This window comes from Mastigoproctus giganteus, chromosome 11, assembly GCF_048544385.1.
Source record: "Mastigoproctus giganteus isolate SK-2022 chromosome 11, ASM4854438v1, whole genome shotgun sequence".
Taxonomy (NCBI): domain Eukaryota; kingdom Metazoa; phylum Arthropoda; class Arachnida; order Uropygi; family Thelyphonidae; genus Mastigoproctus; species Mastigoproctus giganteus.
In genome coordinates, this window is record NC_143585.1 from 62,713,153 (window position 1) to 62,732,278 (window position 19,126).

General features: G+C 36.0%; 1 protein-coding gene across 1 annotated transcript in view; it reads left to right on the forward strand.

Moving 5' to 3' along the window:
- The window catches only part of unc-45 (unc-45 myosin chaperone), a 284,174-nt gene that overhangs the window by 167,050 nt on the left and 97,998 nt on the right, over positions 1 to 19,126 (forward strand). Inside the window, exon 14 of the mRNA XM_090384191.1 lies at positions 5,476 to 5,616. Coding sequence (XP_090240317.1) covers positions 5,476 to 5,616 — 141 coding nt within the window. The remainder of the gene's footprint in view (positions 1 to 5,475; positions 5,617 to 19,126) is intronic.

The following is a 19,126-nucleotide window of genomic DNA, read 5'->3' on the forward strand; positions in this document are numbered from 1 at the left end:
ACATTTCTGGCAGTGATTGCGACTCGTCTTACCAGGGTTCGACGCGGTTTTCTCTTAATATTCGTGTAAATCAACACGAAGCCTCAGTTCGTGCTTCTCGTTCAGCAGCGTCAGAATTAGCCTTTCATGCCATTAACGAAAAACATACTTTTTTATTTAACGAGGACAAAATACTTAACGTTCAACGTAATTATACGCGACTATTAATTGCAGAAACTGTTGAAATTAAATTACACGAGAACTCTGTTAATGTTCGGCGGCCATATTTGATCTCCGATGCGTGGACCTTTACGCGCATGCGCGAAGACATATAATCACTATTTAAGGTGCAGGTTTAGCCTGATTCGGTAATTTTCATTCCTGTGATCACGACAGTCGGTCGAAAAGCATTGTCAGCTTCAGGAAGGAAAATCGTTTTGAATATTTTCGTTAGATTCTTTTAATTGCGTTAATTTGAATTTTAATTGTTTTGAATTGATTTTGAATTGTGTTAAATTGATTATTTAATTATTTATATTTTACTTTAATTATATTTATATTTTACTTTAATGTACCGGTAAGGTGTCGATTTTTTCGTTTTTTCCCGTTTTAATTTCTGGAGGGTATCATACGGAAGTGTTCCACGTACTATATTGAGGTATACTCCTCTTATTAATTTACTAATATTATTATCAACGTAGAACATATTGAGTATTACAGCTCTGATTCATACTATCTATCTAGTTATGTATAGATGGCATTAATTAGTTCTTGTTTGGTTAACTTTACATAAGTTATTTATTAATTTTCTATACTTTGTGTATATATATACACACAGTAAACCCCTGCTATTCACGGGGGTTACATTCCTGAGAAATGCCACAAATACCGAAAATGCGAATACTGAGTTATTGCTCCCATAGTAATAAAGGGGTTCCGTTCCAAAGTATGAAATATATAAGAAAAACTAGTCTAAAATTTTGTCAATGTATGTATTATATGTACCTTCATAATATGACTATGTACATAGACAGTACATAGCGAATTGCAAGCATATGGCATCGAAATGAAAATAAGAAACAATTTAATATTAAATGTAATATTTATTAGAAATTTCAAACAAATCTTTCAAACCAGCGCCTTTGCTAGCAAAAAAACTTATCCTGCCAGTGCTATCACCAGTTTCGCTAAAGTGTTAATAAAGGAGTTTTGCCTTTTCAAGAATGATGAGTGAACTTAACAGAATTTTATTTTGAGTTCAGTGTTCTATCCACAGATTTAAAGCCTTTTCCATTTTTTTAAATTTAACATCACGAGTTACAGAGCAAATTTTTGAAGCAATTAGTGCGTTTTCACGGACACTATGGTGGATTTTTTCTTCCGATTTTTTGATTGATCGTACCATTGGCTCATTGATTTTATAATGTTTTGCCACTGAGGATACACTTTCACCATTAGAAATTTTGTCTAATAACTCAGTTTTATTCGCTAATGTCATCACCTTCTTTGATATTTTCACATTTCCCTTGTTATTTGTAGCCATACTTTTGTATGGGTTAGAAAGAACTTGTCCACAATAAAGTCACTTTCTTCCGTTAACACACTCGAAAAAGTCTGTTTTACACTGCAAAATGGTAGATTTATCACTTTTGTAAGCATATCAATTTATAAATTGATAAATTTATTCAATTTATAAGCATATAAATTAAAAGCAAACGATGAAACCTTCCATGACAAGCGCATAACACACTGAACAAGGATTAGCGAGAAACATCCAAGCTTACGATTTTGTCTCCCCCCACCCAATGAGCGCTGTTTTGACCGGAAAAGATGATTTTAGCCACGCCTATATTTTTTTATGGCGGAAAATGTTCACGGCGCTTTAAAATTCACATTTTTTTAGGTTTCATTTTATATTAAATCAGCGAACGCGAATACAGATACCGCGAATAACGGGGGTTTACTGTATTAAAATTGGTGCTTTTTTTTTGTTTGTTTGACAATAAAAAATTTACTAAATTTTGTAGAGACGGAGAACTATCAGTCATTTGTTGTAGAAAGCAGAATTGAAAGGGTATTGTGGCAAGCAACTTTAGGTAGATGCACTGCAATAACTGAGTTCAAAATAAGGAGTTGGTATCATAACAGTGAAAATAAAATCAAAAGTATTACACGATATTTCTGCAAAGAACATCAGAAAACTTGAAAGAAAAGATCTTTTGATGACATTGTAGTGAAATTCCTAAATAAGAAATTTCACCAGAATGTAATCAGATACTAAATATATTACATGATGGTGGATCCACAATGCCTTCTGCTTCTTTTACTTTTGCCTCATACAGTAGACTTTCAGAATGACGGCACCTTCGGGGATTCACAATGCCATTATTTAGATTTTTCCATTTTCTAGAAAGTTTTATTTTTAATATATTTAATGCATAAATAATGAGGCTAAATAAGAAAGAGATTAAGAATGCAATTTTATTAACTGCACATAAAAAACATAAACATGTTGATGACCCAGTGTTATATTCTGCCATTAACACATTGCTACTTACACCTGTTCTATTTTCTGTTATTATATCAAGTTTATCATTAAGCTTTAATGTTTTTAATTCTTCTTTTCTTCTCTGTATGAGGTTGATTAACTTTAGGAGCCATAGTGAGGGGTTTTTAATTTAAAATAAATGTAAAACAGTGCTGTAATTCGTGATATCAGTACAGAATTCACTTTCAAAATGGTGAATTTAAACAAAAAAGTAATCACATGAGTTGCCGTTTTTTTTTTCTTTTTTTTTTCTGGCACTGAAGACATCTGCGCTGTCTGTAAACATCCGATCTTGAATGTGCTGTTATTTCAACAGTCTACTGTATATACATATATGAGGCAAAAGGCCTCATATATGTATATACAGTATAGGAGGCTTATACACATATATATGCAGCATAACTATTGTAACTAACTTTGTTTACTGACTGTTGATTTACTTTTAGTTACCAACTGTTATAACTTCTTGTTCTTTTAAGAATAACTTATTAGTATTTCCATTTAATATATGTGTTGCATTACCATTCTCTGCTATTAAAAGAAATACATATATATTTTTTTAATAATCTGACTTTAGTTATGATTTTTTTCTCACTTTGCCAGAAGCTCAGTTAAAAAAAAAAAAAAATATATATATATATATATATATAATTTTAAAAATATATTATTAGGAACTTATGAATATTCAGAAATTGAATCCAGAGTGAAGTATATTTGCCTTCTGAGAAGGTAGATAATTTATTAGAGCAAAGTGTTCAGAATTAAAATTTACCAAATAGATAGGAAATAATTGAACATATGCAAACAGATACTTATGAAATATTCTGATAATTAGAAAAATATAATATCTAGAACAGAGGTTAAAGACTGGAAAAATTGTAAGATAGGTTTATTCTTTCATTGTTTTCAAAGCACTTAATAAGTTTTTAGCTTTTCAGGAGTGCCAAATTAAGTGTAAAAATTCACACACACACACACACACACACACACTTCTTATGATAATAGTTATGATAACAATCCCTATGTAAGTCGGGGAGTGGCTGTATGCATATACAGCCACTCCCCGACTTACATAGGGGTTGCGTTCCACAGAACTCTACATAAGTCGGAATTTCCCTAAATGCTTATGCAGCACTCACAACTATGCACGCTGAATTTTATTGAAGCAAAAAAAAGAAACGTTCAACGAACACGTAAATAGAATTATTTATTTAATTTTTTTATCTCATGTGCAGAAAATATTACAAAAGTGTATAAAATTACAAAAATTTCAAAATTATAAAATTACAAAAAGAGAGAGTTGACAGGCTTAACGTCAGCAAGTTTTACCTTTCGAGCGTTGTTGCCAGAATTAAATCTCCATCTGATAAGCACGCTGCTGTGGAGATTTAGAAGGGTTTTTTCCAACACATCACAAAATTTCTCTGCAGCTGCAGAATTGGCACTGGTGACTTCACTGCATACTTTAATGTTTTGGAAACCAGTGCGATGCTTGAACCTATTAAACCACCTATTGCTTGCCACGAATTTGACTTGGAGTTCGCCATACTTATCCCTAATATCTTCATAAATACTTCTTGCTTTTGCTTGAATGGCCATTGGACTCAAGAGCACTTGCTTCTGAATCTGATTTCCCATCCATATTATTAATACCTTTTCCATCTTCGATATAGCACCTGAATGCTGTTTTGTGATCACTGTTGATCTTTTAACACGTTCTTTTATACGCGCACTGTCCCTTAAAATAGTATTCACTGTTGAAGCAGTGAGACCTAATTCTGTGCAATGAAACTTTGTCCTGCTTTATACTTCTTAATTAATCATCTTCATTTCTAAATCAGTTTTGTTTCATTTCCTAGCACTGCCAGAACTTGCACTTTCCATTGGTCCCTTTCCCTTCAGCATTATAATAAGTAAATAGGAATGAATAGAAGATTCTAAAAATTTATTTATGTTTTTTATATGATTGAAGATTTCAGTGAAGGGAAACTCATTTCACTATAATACCATAACGTAAAAACCCATAGAATTCCAGTTATCGGTATTATCGCAAATGCAATAAGATCAAATTTACTACCTGTTTATAATAGATTGCACTAACAGAAAAGCCCAATAAACTAGAAAGTGCAGATTGTTTTTATTGTTATATGGTAGTGACCTCCAGAAATGTGTTTTAGAAAAATATCACAAAGGCATTCAAAATCAATTCTTATAATGGAATATATGATAACGATGAATAATGGAAATTGGACTAGATGAAAGTCTAGTCCAGTTTCCATTATAAAAACGACCTTTTAGAGAGATAAATAGCTTAGTTATATAGTGAAAATTTCAACTTCCAAGGTATTGGAACGAATTACCAAAAAAAAAAAAAACAATGTGTTGTTGGGTTCACATTACAATATTTTCATAATACCTCCATTTATTCCTATGGGATAAAAATGCATTTCCACGATTTTTTTAAGTTTGCACCGGCCGGAAAAAACTTACGTGAAGTAGAATTTCCATAAGTCAAGTATTACATAAGCCGGGGAGTGCTTGTATTATGCAAAATGCACTGTTTAGAAATGCAGTAATTACTTCTTAAATAGTTGAAAATTGGGCAAATTCTGCCAACTTTTCAACCATTTAGAACCACATTACAGAGTAACATATATAAAGGTTAGATGTAGTCATTCTTAAAGATGAACCCACTTTAAAATATAAGGATGCCATTTAATAGGCTCAACCAGATAAACTGAAGTGATACATGTGAAGTTAAATATGTTTTTTACCATTTAGAATTAATTTCAAGTTCATTTCATCATTGGTAAAAGTTCTGTATCTTTTATTTATAGTAAAATATAAATAATACAAATAAATGATTTTTTGCATATTACATTCTCTTAACATTTATTTTAAGTTAAAATTTTATCTTGTGTTTTACTGTACTTTGATTTACTTTTCAGGTCGGAGACTTATCTGTGGTATATGGTGTAGTAACAACTCTTGTCAATCTCACTAATAGTTATGACAAGGAAGAAATAATTCCAGAGCTAAAAAAATTGGCAGAATTTGCTAAACAGCATGTTCCTGAGGAGCATATAAAGGTTAAATATTCTATTAGAATAAAGCATTTATATTAGTAATTATTGATAAGATATCTTTTCATTTCTTATTTTCCATAAAGATTGAAATGCTTGAAAATCTGCTCAGCTTCCACTTGATAATGCCTTTGTTTAGCACTACTATTAAAATAAATAGCAAATGCTTAGAAAAGCGGTACTCACCTTGTATAAATCTGCAATAAAATTTTTGGTAGATGGTGGTTTGATTTAGGTGGAAAGAGGCATTAAATAGAACTAAGGCGGGGAATGGAGTGAAAATATTTTAAACAGATTTTAAAATGAGCGCAAGGAAGTAGAAATGCAGATCTCCAATCCTTGGTTGTCACAAAGAGGTTAAAAGACGTAAATGAAAAAAAGAGAGAAGACAGGTGGTGCCAATAGTCGTTACGATGGACTTTCGTGGGTGAACCGTCATCAGTTGGCAAATGGAATAGAAGTGAACGCGTGTTGTATTTAAGGTTATCTAAACTCCCATGATGCTCTTTTTGACACGTGGGAACTTCAGCCGCGAGAGGTTCCAAGCCGGTGAAAGGTTGAAGGGAAGTTTAGCGTTAATAATGTTGAGATCAGAATGGTGTCGGTACCATTCGATGGTGAGGGCTTCATATTGAAGAATTCTGTAGCTCGATCTAAGTTTAATAATAGTGATGGCAGAGTCAACAAGGGGGGTGTGGTTATGGGTTTGAGCATGGGTTGTTAACTCAGTGCAGGATTGACTTGTCTTGAAACTGTTGAAGTGGTAGTATGCGCGGGTATTGGAAGTCGTGGAGGAACCGAATTTGGTGGTTGTGCTGCCGATGTAACAGGTGTCGCAGTTCGGTTGGCATTTTATGAGATATATTAAGTTATTGAGATCATTGATGGGATATTTGTGTGTATCTTTGTAAGAATTAAATAGGGAACTTAGTTTATTGTAAGTGGAGAAGGTGAGGGAGATGTCGGTATCTTTGAATATACGTCGGAATTGTGCTGCGAGTTCACTATGGTAAGGGAGAACTATGCGAGTATTTGTCTTGTGACTGTGTCTGGTTGGGTTATTAATACTGTTTTTAACGGTGGATATTGTGTGTTGGATGAGTTGAGGGGGATAGCTCCTGGCTATGAATTTATCAGTGAGGTATTGAAGTTCATTCTGTAGATCGTTTTGTGAAGAGGTGAATTTGATAGCGTTGTAGATTTGGTTGTGTAAGACGGCTTTTTTGGTACTAAGGGGATGATGTGAAGTGAAATGTAGATACTTACCGGTGTGCGTGTTTTTTCTGAAGATCTTGGTATTTAAATTTGTGTCTGTTGTATAAATAGTAAGATTAAGAAAATTAATCTGGTTGTCCGTTCCGATTTCGAGGGTAAGCTTTAGCCTGTCATGTATTGTATTGAATTTTAAAAAAAGATTGTCTATGGTTGTTCTGTTGCCTATTATTAGGATATCATCGGCGTAGCGGATGTATAATTTAATTTCAGAGGGGAAAGGTTGTAAAATTTGGTTTTCAATAGTGGCGAGATAAATTTCAGAAAGGGGGGCAGAAATGCCTAAACCCATTGGTAAACCAAATGTTTGTCGATAAATTTTATTGTTGAATCTAAAATATCTAGCGTCTAGTAAAAGAGTGGTAAGTTCAAGGATGTGGTCAACTGAAAGAGAGGTACGTTTCGTTAAAGTGTCATCAGCTGTTAGAAGTACGCGTAATGCTTGCAGGGTGAAAGGAATATGCACATTAGTGTATAGGGATATGACGTCAAAAGAAGCTAATACGTCTCCGTCGGATATGGTGGTGTTGCTGATTTTTTGGAAGGCTTGGTTGGTATTATTAATTTTGAATGTAGAGAATCGAGTGAGCGGGGATATAATTTTGACAAGGAAGGTGGATAAATTAGCAAAAGCTGATTTACTAAAAGAAACGATAGGTCTTAGTGGGTGGCCAGGTTTGTGTAACTTGGTTATTCCGAACATGTGGGGCAGAATGTTGTTGCGAATACCTATCTGTTGTAATGTAAAGAGGTTGATTTCTTTGTTCTGTCTGAGTTTTCTGAGAACTGTATCAAGCTTATTTTTAAGTTTTGTAATGTTGTGGTTGCTGTCGTTTGTATATGTATCTTGGTCTGCTAAAATTAACTCCATTTTTTCTGTGTAGGTGTTCTTGTCCAGGATAACGATTGTGTCTCCTTTGTCAGCTTTTTGGATGATGATATTTGGGGTTTTGCTTAGTCTTTGTAAATCCGAGAGTTGTTGTTTTTTTATGTTAGGGAGAGATGTGAGTTTAGAATTTATTATCCTATTAGACTGGTGTATAAGTCGCCACTTATCGGGATGTTGATCGAGTTTAGACTGGAGTTCGATTATACAATCTTTAATTGGATAGTGTTGTTCTTTAATGGCAAAATTGAAGCCAAATTCTAGGCCGGAGAGTTCGGAAGGGGTGAAGGATTTTGAGGAGAGGTTAACGGTGGAGATTTTTGGGGGGGTTTTAGATGTGAGTGTGTTCCATTTTTTGGTGTGTTTTTGTGTTATGTGTTGGATGGTGGCGTTGATGTGTATATTGTTGTGGTTAATATATTCAATCCAGGCGTCCGGTGGCATGTTTCTTTTGAGAAAGAATCGTAATTGGTGTATACAGTTTAAAAGTTGGTGTTTTTTGTTAAATCTTTTCTTAAGTTCTTCACGTATGATCGCGATAGACGTGCGGTGTATGATATGTGGGTATTTTTTACAGTTATTTTTGGGAAAAATGCGGGCGAATTTGGGGATGACGTTGTGATATAAGCATTTTTGTAGGAAAGCTATGTGTAATTTGTTGGAGAAATATTTGATAAGCGCTTTGGAGAGTTGTATTTTCCTATCAGGCATGTCTAAGGGCATCAGGGATGAGATTAGAAATATATAAAAGATATTAACTCGGTGCAGATAAGGTGTTGATTATGACGTTAAGATATCTTATAAGTTTGACAATAGTGAAATTATAGTATCCTTATAATACCGTGATAATTCTGACTAAAAAAATAAATAGCAAATGCTTAGAAAAGCGGTACTCACCTTGTATAAATCTGCAATAAAATTTTTGGTAGATGGTGGTTTGATTTAGGTGGAAAGAGGCATTAAATAGAACTAAGGCGGGGAATGGAGTGAAAATATTTTAAACAGATTTTAAAATGAGCGCAAGGAAGTAGAAATGCAGATCTCCAATCCTTGGTTGTCACAAAGAGGTTAAAAGACGTAAATGAAAAAAAGAGAGAAGACAGGTGGTGCCAATAGTCGTTACGATGGACTTTCGTGGGTGAACCGTCATCAGTTGGCAAATGGAATAGAAGTGAACGCGTGTTGTATTTAAGGTTATCTAAACTCCCATGATGCTCTTTTTGACACGTGGGAACTTCAGCCGCGAGAGGTTCCAAGCCGGTGAAAGGTTGAAGGGAAGTTTAGCGTTAATAATGTTGAGATCAGAATGGTGTCGGGTACCATTCGATGGTGAGGGCTTCATATTGAAGAATTCTGTAGCTCGATCTAAGTTTAATAATAGTGATGGCAGAGTCAACAAGGGGGGTGTGGTTATGGGTTTGAGCATGGGTTGTTAACTCAGTGCAGGATTGACTTGTCTTGAAACTGTTGAAGTGGTAGTATGCGCGGGTATTGGAAGTCGTGGAGGAACCGAATTTGGTGGTTGTGCTGCCGATGTAACAGGTGTCGCAGTTCGGTTGGCATTTTATGAGATATATTAAGTTATTGAGATCATTGATGGGATATTTGTGTGTATCTTTGTAAGAATTAAATAGGGAACTTAGTTTATTGTAAGTGGAGAAGGTGAGGGAGATGTCGGTATCTTTGAATATACGTCGGAATTGTGCTGCGAGTTCACTATGGTAAGGGAGAACTATGCGAGTATTTGTCTTGTGACTGTGTCTGGTTGGGTTATTAATACTGTTTTAACAGTTTCAAGACAAGTCAATCCTGCACTGAGTTAACAACCCATGCTCAAACCCATAACCACACCCCCCTTGTTGACTCTGCCATCACTATTATTAAACTTAGATCGAGCTACAGAATTCTTCAATATGAAGCCCTCACCATCGAATGGTACCGACACCATTCTGATCTCAACATTATTAACGCTAAACTTCCCTTCAACCTTTCACCGGCTTGGAACCTCTCGCGGCTGAAGTTCCCACGTGTCAAAAAGAGCATCATGGGAGTTTAGATAACCTTAAATACAACACGCGTTCACTTCTATTCCATTTGCCAACTGATGACGGTTCACCCACGAAAGTCCATCGTAACGACTATTGGCACCACCTGTCTTCTCTCTTTTTTTCATTTACGTCTTTTAACCTCTTTGTGACAACCAAGGATTGGAGATCTGCATTTCTACTTCCTTGCGCTCATTTTAAAATCTGTTTAAAATATTTTCACTCCATTCCCCGCCTTAGTTCTATTTAATGCCTCTTTCCACCTAAATCAAACCACCATCTACCAAAAATTTTATTGCAGATTTATACAAGGTGAGTACCGCTTTTCTAAGCATTTGCTATTTATTTTTTTAGTCAGAATTATCACGGTATTATAAGGATACTATAATTTCACTATTGTCAAACTTATAAGATATCTTAACGTCATAATCAACACCTTATCTGCACCGAGTTAATATCTTTTATATATTTCTAATCTCATCCCTGATGCCCTTAGACATGCCTGATAGGAAAATACAACTCTCCAAAGCGCTTATCAAATATTTCTCCAACAAATTACACATAGCTTTCCTACAAAAATGCTTATATCACAACGTCATCCCCAAATTCGCCCGCATTTTTCCCAAAAATAACTGTAAAAAATACCCACATATCATACACCGCACGTCTATCGCGATCATACGTGAAGAACTTAAGAAAAGATTTAACAAAAAACACCAACTTTTAAACTGTATACACCAATTACGATTCTTTCTCAAAAGAAACATGCCACCGGACGCCTGGATTGAATATATTAACCACAACAATATACACATCAACGCCACCATCCAACACATAACACAAAAACACACCAAAAAATGGAACACACTCACATCTAAAACCCCCCCAAAAATCTCCACCGTTAACCTCTCCTCAAAATCCTTCACCCCTTCCGAACTCTCCGGCCTAGAATTTGGCTTCAATTTTGCCATTAAAGAACAACACTATCCAATTAAAGATTGTATAATCGAACTCCAGTCTAAACTCGATCAACATCCCGATAAGTGGCGACTTATACACCAGTCTAATAGGATAATAAATTCTAAACTCACATCTCTCCCTAACATAAAAAAACAACAACTCTCGGATTTACAAAGACTAAGCAAAACCCCAAATATCATCATCCAAAAAGCTGACAAAGGAGACACAATCGTTATCCTGGACAAGAACACCTACACAGAAAAAATGGAGTTAATTTTAGCAGACCAAGATACATATACAAACGACAGCAACCACAACATTACAAAACTTAAAAATAAGCTTGATACAGTTCTCAGAAAACTCAGACAGAACAAAGAAATCAACCTCTTTACATTACAACAGATAGGTATTCGCAACAACATTCTGCCCCACATGTTCGGAATAACCAAGTTACACAAACCTGGCCACCCACTAAGACCTATCGTTTCTTTTAGTAAATCAGCTTTTGCTAATTTATCCACCTTCCTTGTCAAAATTATATCCCCGCTCACTCGATTCTCTACATTCAAAATTAATAATACCAACCAAGCCTTCCAAAAAATCAGCAACACCACCATATCCGACGGAGACGTATTAGCTTCTTTTGACGTCATATCCCTATACACTAATGTGCATATTCCTTTCACCCTGCAAGCATTACGCGTACTTCTAACAGCTGATGACACTTTAACGAAACGTACCTCTCTTTCAGTTGACCACATCCTTGAACTTACCACTCTTTTACTAGACGCTAGATATTTTAGATTCAACAATAAAATTTATCGACAAACATTTGGTTTACCAATGGGTTTAGGCATTTCTGCCCCCCTTTCTGAAATTTATCTCGCCACTATTGAAAACCAAATTTTACAACCTTTCCCCTCTGAAATTAAATTATACATCCGCTACGCCGATGATATCCTAATAATAGGCAACAGAACAACCATAGACAATCTTTTTTTAAAATTCAATACAATACATGACAGGCTAAAGCTTACCCTCGAAATCGGAACGGACAACCAGATTAATTTTCTTAATCTTACTATTTATACAACAGACACAAATTTAAATACCAAGATCTTCAGAAAAAACACGCACACCGGTAAGTATCTACATTTCACTTCACATCATCCCCTTAGTACCAAAAAAGCCGTCTTACACAACCAAATCTACAACGCTATCAAATTCACCTCTTCACAAAACGATCTACAGAATGAACTTCAATACCTCACTGATAAATTCATAGCCAGGAGCTATCCCCCTCAACTCATCCAACACACAATATCCACCGTTAAAAACAGTATTAATAACCCAACCAGACACAGTCACAAGACAAATACTCGCATAGTTCTCCCTTACCATAGTGAACTCGCAGCACAATTCCGACGTATATTCAAAGATACCGACATCTCCCTCACCTTCTCCACTTACAATAAACTAAGTTCCCTATTTAATTCTTACAAAGATACACACAAATATCCCATCAATGATCTCAATAACTTAATATATCTCATAAAATGCCAACCGAACTGCGACACCTGTTACATCGGCAGCACAACCACCAAATTCGGTTCCTCCACGACTTCCAATACCCGCGCATACTACCACTTCAACAGTTTCAAGACAAGTCAATCCTGCACTGAGTTAACAACCCATGCTCAAACCCATAACCACACCCCCCTTGTTGACTCTGCCATCACTATTATTAAACTTAGATCGAGCTACAGAATTCTTCAATATGAAGCCCTCACCATCGAATGGTACCGACACCATTCTGATCTCAACATTATTAACGCTAAACTTCCCTTCAACCTTTCACCGGCTTGGAACCTCTCGCGGCTGAAGTTCCCACGTGTCAAAAAGAGCATCATGGGAGTTTAGATAACCTTAAATACAACACGCGTTCACTTCTATTCCATTTGCCAACTGATGACGGTTCACCCACGAAAGTCCATCGTAACGACTATTGGCACCACCTGTGTTCTCTCTTTTTTTCATTTACGTCTTTTAACCTCTTTGTGACAACCAAGGATTGGAGATCTGCATTTCTACTTCCTTGCGCTCATTTTAAAATCTGTTTAAAATATTTTCACTCCATTCCCCGCCTTAGTTCTATTTAATGCCTCTTTCCACCTAAATCAAACCACCATCTACCAAAAATTTTATTGCAGATTTATACAAGGTGAGTACCGCTTTTCTAAGCATTTGCTATTTATTTTTTTAGTCAGAATTATCACGGTATTATAAGGATACTATAATTTCACTATTGTCAAACTTATAAGATATCTTAACGTCATAATCAACACCTTATCTGCACCGAGGTAATATCTTTTATATATTTCTAATCTCATCCCTGATGCCCTTAGACATGCCTGATAGGAAAATACAACTCTCCAAAGCGCTTATCAAATATTTCTCCAACAAATTACACATAGCTTTCCTACAAAAATGCTTATATCACAACGTCATCCCCAAATTCGCCCGCATTTTTCCCAAAAATAACTGTAAAAAATACCCACATATCATACACCGCACGTCTATCGTGATCATACGTGAAGAACTTAAGAAAAGATTTAACAAAAAACACCAACTTTTAAACTGTATACACCAATTACGATTCTTTCTCAAAAGAAACATGCCACCGGACGCCTGGATTGAATATATTAACCACAACAATATACACATCAACGCCACCATCCAACACATAACACAAAAACACACCAAAAAATGGAACACACTCACATCTAAAACCCCCCCAAAAATCTCCACCGTTAACCTCTCCTCAAAATCCTTCACCCCTTCCGAACTCTCCGGCCTAGAATTTGGCTTCAATTTTGCCATTAAAGAACAACACTATCCAATTAAAGATTGTATAATCGAACTCCAGTCTAAACTCGATCAACATCCCGATAAGTGGCGACTTATACACCAGTCTAATAGGATAATAAATTCTAAACTCACATCTCTCCCTAACATAAAAAAACAACAACTCTCGGATTTACAAAGACTAAGCAAAACCCCAAATATCATCATCCAAAAAGCTGACAAAGGAGACACAATCGTTATCCTGGACAAGAACACCTACACAGAAAAAATGGAGTTAATTTTAGCAGACCAAGATACATATACAAACGACAGCAACCACAACATTACAAAACTTAAAAATAAGCTTGATACAGTTCTCAGAAAACTCAGACAGAACAAAGAAATCAACCTCTTTACATTACAACAGATAGGTATTCGCAACAACATTCTGCCCCACATGTTCGGAATAACCAAGTTACACAAACCTGGCCACCCACTAAGACCTATCGTTTCTTTTAGTAAATCAGCTTTTGCTAATTTATCCACCTTCCTTGTCAAAATTATATCCCCGCTCACTCGATTCTCTACATTCAAAATTAATAATACCAACCAAGCCTTCCAAAAAATCAGCAACACCACCATATCCGACGGAGACGTATTAGCTTCTTTTGACGTCATATCCCTATACACTAATGTGCATATTCCTTTCACCCTGCAAGCATTACGCGTACTTCTAACAGCTGATGACACTTTAACGAAACGTACCTCTCTTTCAGTTGACCACATCCTTGAACTTACCACTCTTTTACTAGACGCTAGATATTTTAGATTCAACAATAAAATTTATCGACAAACATTTGGTTTACCAATGGGTTTAGGCATTTCTGCCCCCCTTTCTGAAATTTATCTCGCCACTATTGAAAACCAAATTTTACAACCTTTCCCCTCTGAAATTAAATTATACATCCGCTACGCCGATGATATCCTAATAATAGGCAACAGAACAACCATAGACAATCTTTTTTTAAAATTCAATACAATACATGACAGGCTAAAGCTTACCCTCGAAATCGGAACGGACAACCAGATTAATTTTCTTAATCTTACTATTTATACAACAGACACAAATTTAAATACCAAGATCTTCAGAAAAAACACGCACACCGGTAAGTATCTACATTTCACTTCACATCATCCCCTTAGTACCAAAAAAGCCGTCTTACACAACCAAATCTACAACGCTATCAAATTCACCTCTTCACAAAACGATCTACAGAATGAACTTCAATACCTCACTGATAAATTCATAGCCAGGAGCTATCCCCCTCAACTCATCCAACACACAATATCCACCGTTAAAAACAGTATTAATAACCCAACCAGACACAGTCACAAGACAAATACTCGCATAGTTCTCCCTTACCATAGTGAACTCGCAGCACAATTCCGACGTATATTCAAAGATACCGACATCTCCCTCACCTTCTCCACTTACAATAAACTAAGTTCCCTATTTAATTCTTACAAAGATACACACAAATATCCCATCAATGATCTCAATAACTTAATATATCTCATAAAATGCCAACCGAACTGCGACACCTGTTACATCGGCAGCACAACCACCAAATTCGGTTCCTCCACGACTTCCAATACCCGCGCATACTACCACTTCAACAGTTTCAAGACAAGTCAATCCTGCACTGAGTTAACAACCCATGCTCAAACCCATAACCACACCCCCCTTGTTGACTCTGCCATCACTATTATTAAACTTAGATCGAGCTACAGAATTCTTCAATATGAAGCCCTCACCATCGAATGGTACCGACACCATTCTGATCTCAACATTATTAACGCTAAACTTCCCTTCAACCTTTCACCGGCTTGGAACCTCTCGCGGCTGAAGTTCCCACGTGTCAAAAAGAGCATCATGGGAGTTTAGATAACCTTAAATACAACACGCGTTCACTTCTATTCCATTTGCCAACTGATGACGGTTCACCCACGAAAGTCCATCGTAACGACTATTGGCACCACCTGTCTTCTCTCTTTTTTTCATTTACGTCTTTTAACCTCTTTGTGACAACCAAGGATTGGAGATCTGCATTTCTACTTCCTTGCGCTCATTTTAAAATCTGTTTAAAATATTTTCACTCCATTCCCCGCCTTAGTTCTATTTAATGCCTCTTTCCACCTAAATCAAACCACCATCTACCAAAAATTTTATTGCAGATTTATACAAGGTGAGTACCGCTTTTCTAAGCATTTGCTATTTATTTTTTTAGTCAGAATTATCACGGTATTATAAGGATACTATAATTTCACTATTGTCAAACTTATAAGATATCTTAACGTCATAATCAACACCTTATCTGCACCGAGTTAATATCTTTTATATATTTCTAATCTCATCCCTGATGCCCTTAGACATGCCTGATAGGAAAATACAACTCTCCAAAGCGCTTATCAAATATTTCTCCAACAAATTACACATAGCTTTCCTACAAAAATGCTTATATCACAACGTCATCCCCAAATTCGCCCGCATTTTTCCCAAAAATAACTGTAAAAAATACCCACATATCATACACCGCACGTCTATCGCGATCATACGTGAAGAACTTAAGAAAAGATTTAACAAAAAACACCAACTTTTAAACTGTATACACCAATTACGATTCTTTCTCAAAAGAAACATGCCACCGGACGCCTGGATTGAATATATTAACCACAACAATATACACATCAACGCCACCATCCAACACATAACACAAAAACACACCAAAAAATGGAACACACTCACATCTAAAACCCCCCCAAAAATCTCCACCGTTAACCTCTCCTCAAAATCCTTCACCCCTTCCGAACTCTCCGGCCTAGAATTTGGCTTCAATTTTGCCATTAAAGAACAACACTATCCAATTAAAGATTGTATAATCGAACTCCAGTCTAAACTCGATCAACATCCCGATAAGTGGCGACTTATACACCAGTCTAATAGGATAATAAATTCTAAACTCACATCTCTCCCTAACATAAAAAAACAACAACTCTCGGATTTACAAAGACTAAGCAAAACCCCAAATATCATCATCCAAAAAGCTGACAAAGGAGACACAATCGTTATCCTGGACAAGAACACCTACACAGAAAAAATGGAGTTAATTTTAGCAGACCAAGATACATATACAAACGACAGCAACCACAACATTACAAAACTTAAAAATAAGCTTGATACAGTTCTCAGAAAACTCAGACAGAACAAAGAAATCAACCTCTTTACATTACAACAGATAGGTATTCGCAACAACATTCTGCCCCACATGTTCGGAATAACCAAGTTACACAAACCTGGCCACCCACTAAGACCTATCGTTTCTTTTAGTAAATCAGCTTTTGCTAATTTATCCACCTTCCTTGTCAAAATTATATCCCCGCTCACTCGATTCTCTACATTCAAAATTAATAATACCAACCAAGCCTTCCAAAAAATCAGCAACACCACCATATCCGACGGAGACGTATTAGCTTCTTTTGACGTCATATCCCTATACACTAATGTGCATATTCCTTTCACCCTGCAAGCATTACGCGTACTTCTAACAGCTGATGACACTTTAACGAAACGTACCTCTCTTTCAGTTGACCACATCCTTGAACTTACCACTCTTTTACTAGACGCTAGATATTTTAGACTCAACAATAAAATTTATCGACAAACATTTGGTTTACCAATGGGTTTAGGCATTTCTGCCCCCCCTTTCTGAAATTTATCTCGCCACTATTGAAAACCAAATTTTACAACCTTTCCCCTCTGAAATTAAATTATACATCCGCTACGCCGATGATATCCTAATAATAGGCAACAGAACAACCATAGACAATCTTTTTTTAAAATTCAATACAATACATGACAGGCTAAAGCTTACCCTCGAAATCGGAACGGACAACCAGATTAATTTTCTTAATCTTACTATTTATACAACAGACACAAATTTAAATACCAAGATCTTCAGAAAAAACACGCACACCGGTAAGTATCTACATTTCACTTCACATCATCCCCTTAGTACCAAAAAAGCCGTCTTACACAACCAAATCTACAACGCTATCAAATTCACCTCTTCACAAAACGATCTACAGAATGAACTTCAATACCTCACTGATAAATTCATAGCCAGGAGCTATCCCCCTCAACTCATCCAACACACAATATCCACCGTTAAAAACAGTATTAATAACCCAACCAGACACAGTCACAAGACAAATACTCGCATAGTTCTCCCTTACCATAGTGAACTCGCAGCACAATTCCGACGTATATTCAAAGATACCGACATCTCCCTCACCTTCTCCACTTACAATAAACTAAGTTCCCTATTTAATTCTTACAAAGATACACACAAATATCCCATCAATGATCTCAATAACTTAATATATCTCATAAAATGCCAACCGAACTGCGACACCTGTTACATCGGCAGCACAACCACCAAATTCGGTTCCTCCACGACTTCCAATACCCGCGCATACTACCACTTCAACAGTTTCAAGACAAGTCAATCCTGCACTGAGTTAACAACCCATGCTCAAACCCATAACCACACCCCCCTTGTTGACTCTGCCATCACTATTATTAAACTTAGATCGAGCTACAGAATTCTTCAATATGAAGCCCTCACCATCGAATGGTACCGACACCATTCTGATCTCAACATTATTAACGCTAAACTTCCCTTCAACCTTTCACCGGCTTGGAACCTCTCGCGGCTGAAGTTCCCACGTGTCAAAAAGAGCATCATGGGAGTTTAGATAACCTTAAATACAACACGCGTTCACTTCTATTCCATTTGCCAACTGATGACGGTTCACCCACGAAAGTCCATCGTAACGACTATTGGCACCACCTGTCTTCTCTCTTTTTTTCATTTACGTCTTTTAACCTCTTTGTGACAACCAAGGATTGGAGATCTGCATTTCTACTTCCTTGCGCTCATTTTAAAATCTGTTTAAAATATTTTCACTCCATTCCCCGCCTTAGTTCTATTTAATGCCTCTTTCCACCTAAATCAAACCACCATCTACCAAAAATTTTATTGCAGATTTATACAAGGTGAGTACCGCTTTTCTAAGCATTTGCTATTTATTTTTTTAGTCAGAATTATCACGGTATTATAAGGATACTATAATTTCACTATTGTCAAACTTATAAGATATCTTAACGTCATAATCAACACCTTATCTGCACCGAGTTAATATCTTTTATATATTTCTAATCTCATCCCTGATGCCCTTAGACATGCCTGATAGGAAAATACAACTCTCCAAAGCGCTTATCAAATATTTCTCCAACAAATTACACATAGCTTTCCTACAAAAATGCTTATATCACAACGTCATCCCCAAATTCGCCCGCATTTTTCCCAAAAATAACTGTAAAAAATACCCACATATCATACACCGCACGTCTATCGCGATCATACGTGAAGAACTTAAGAAAAGATTT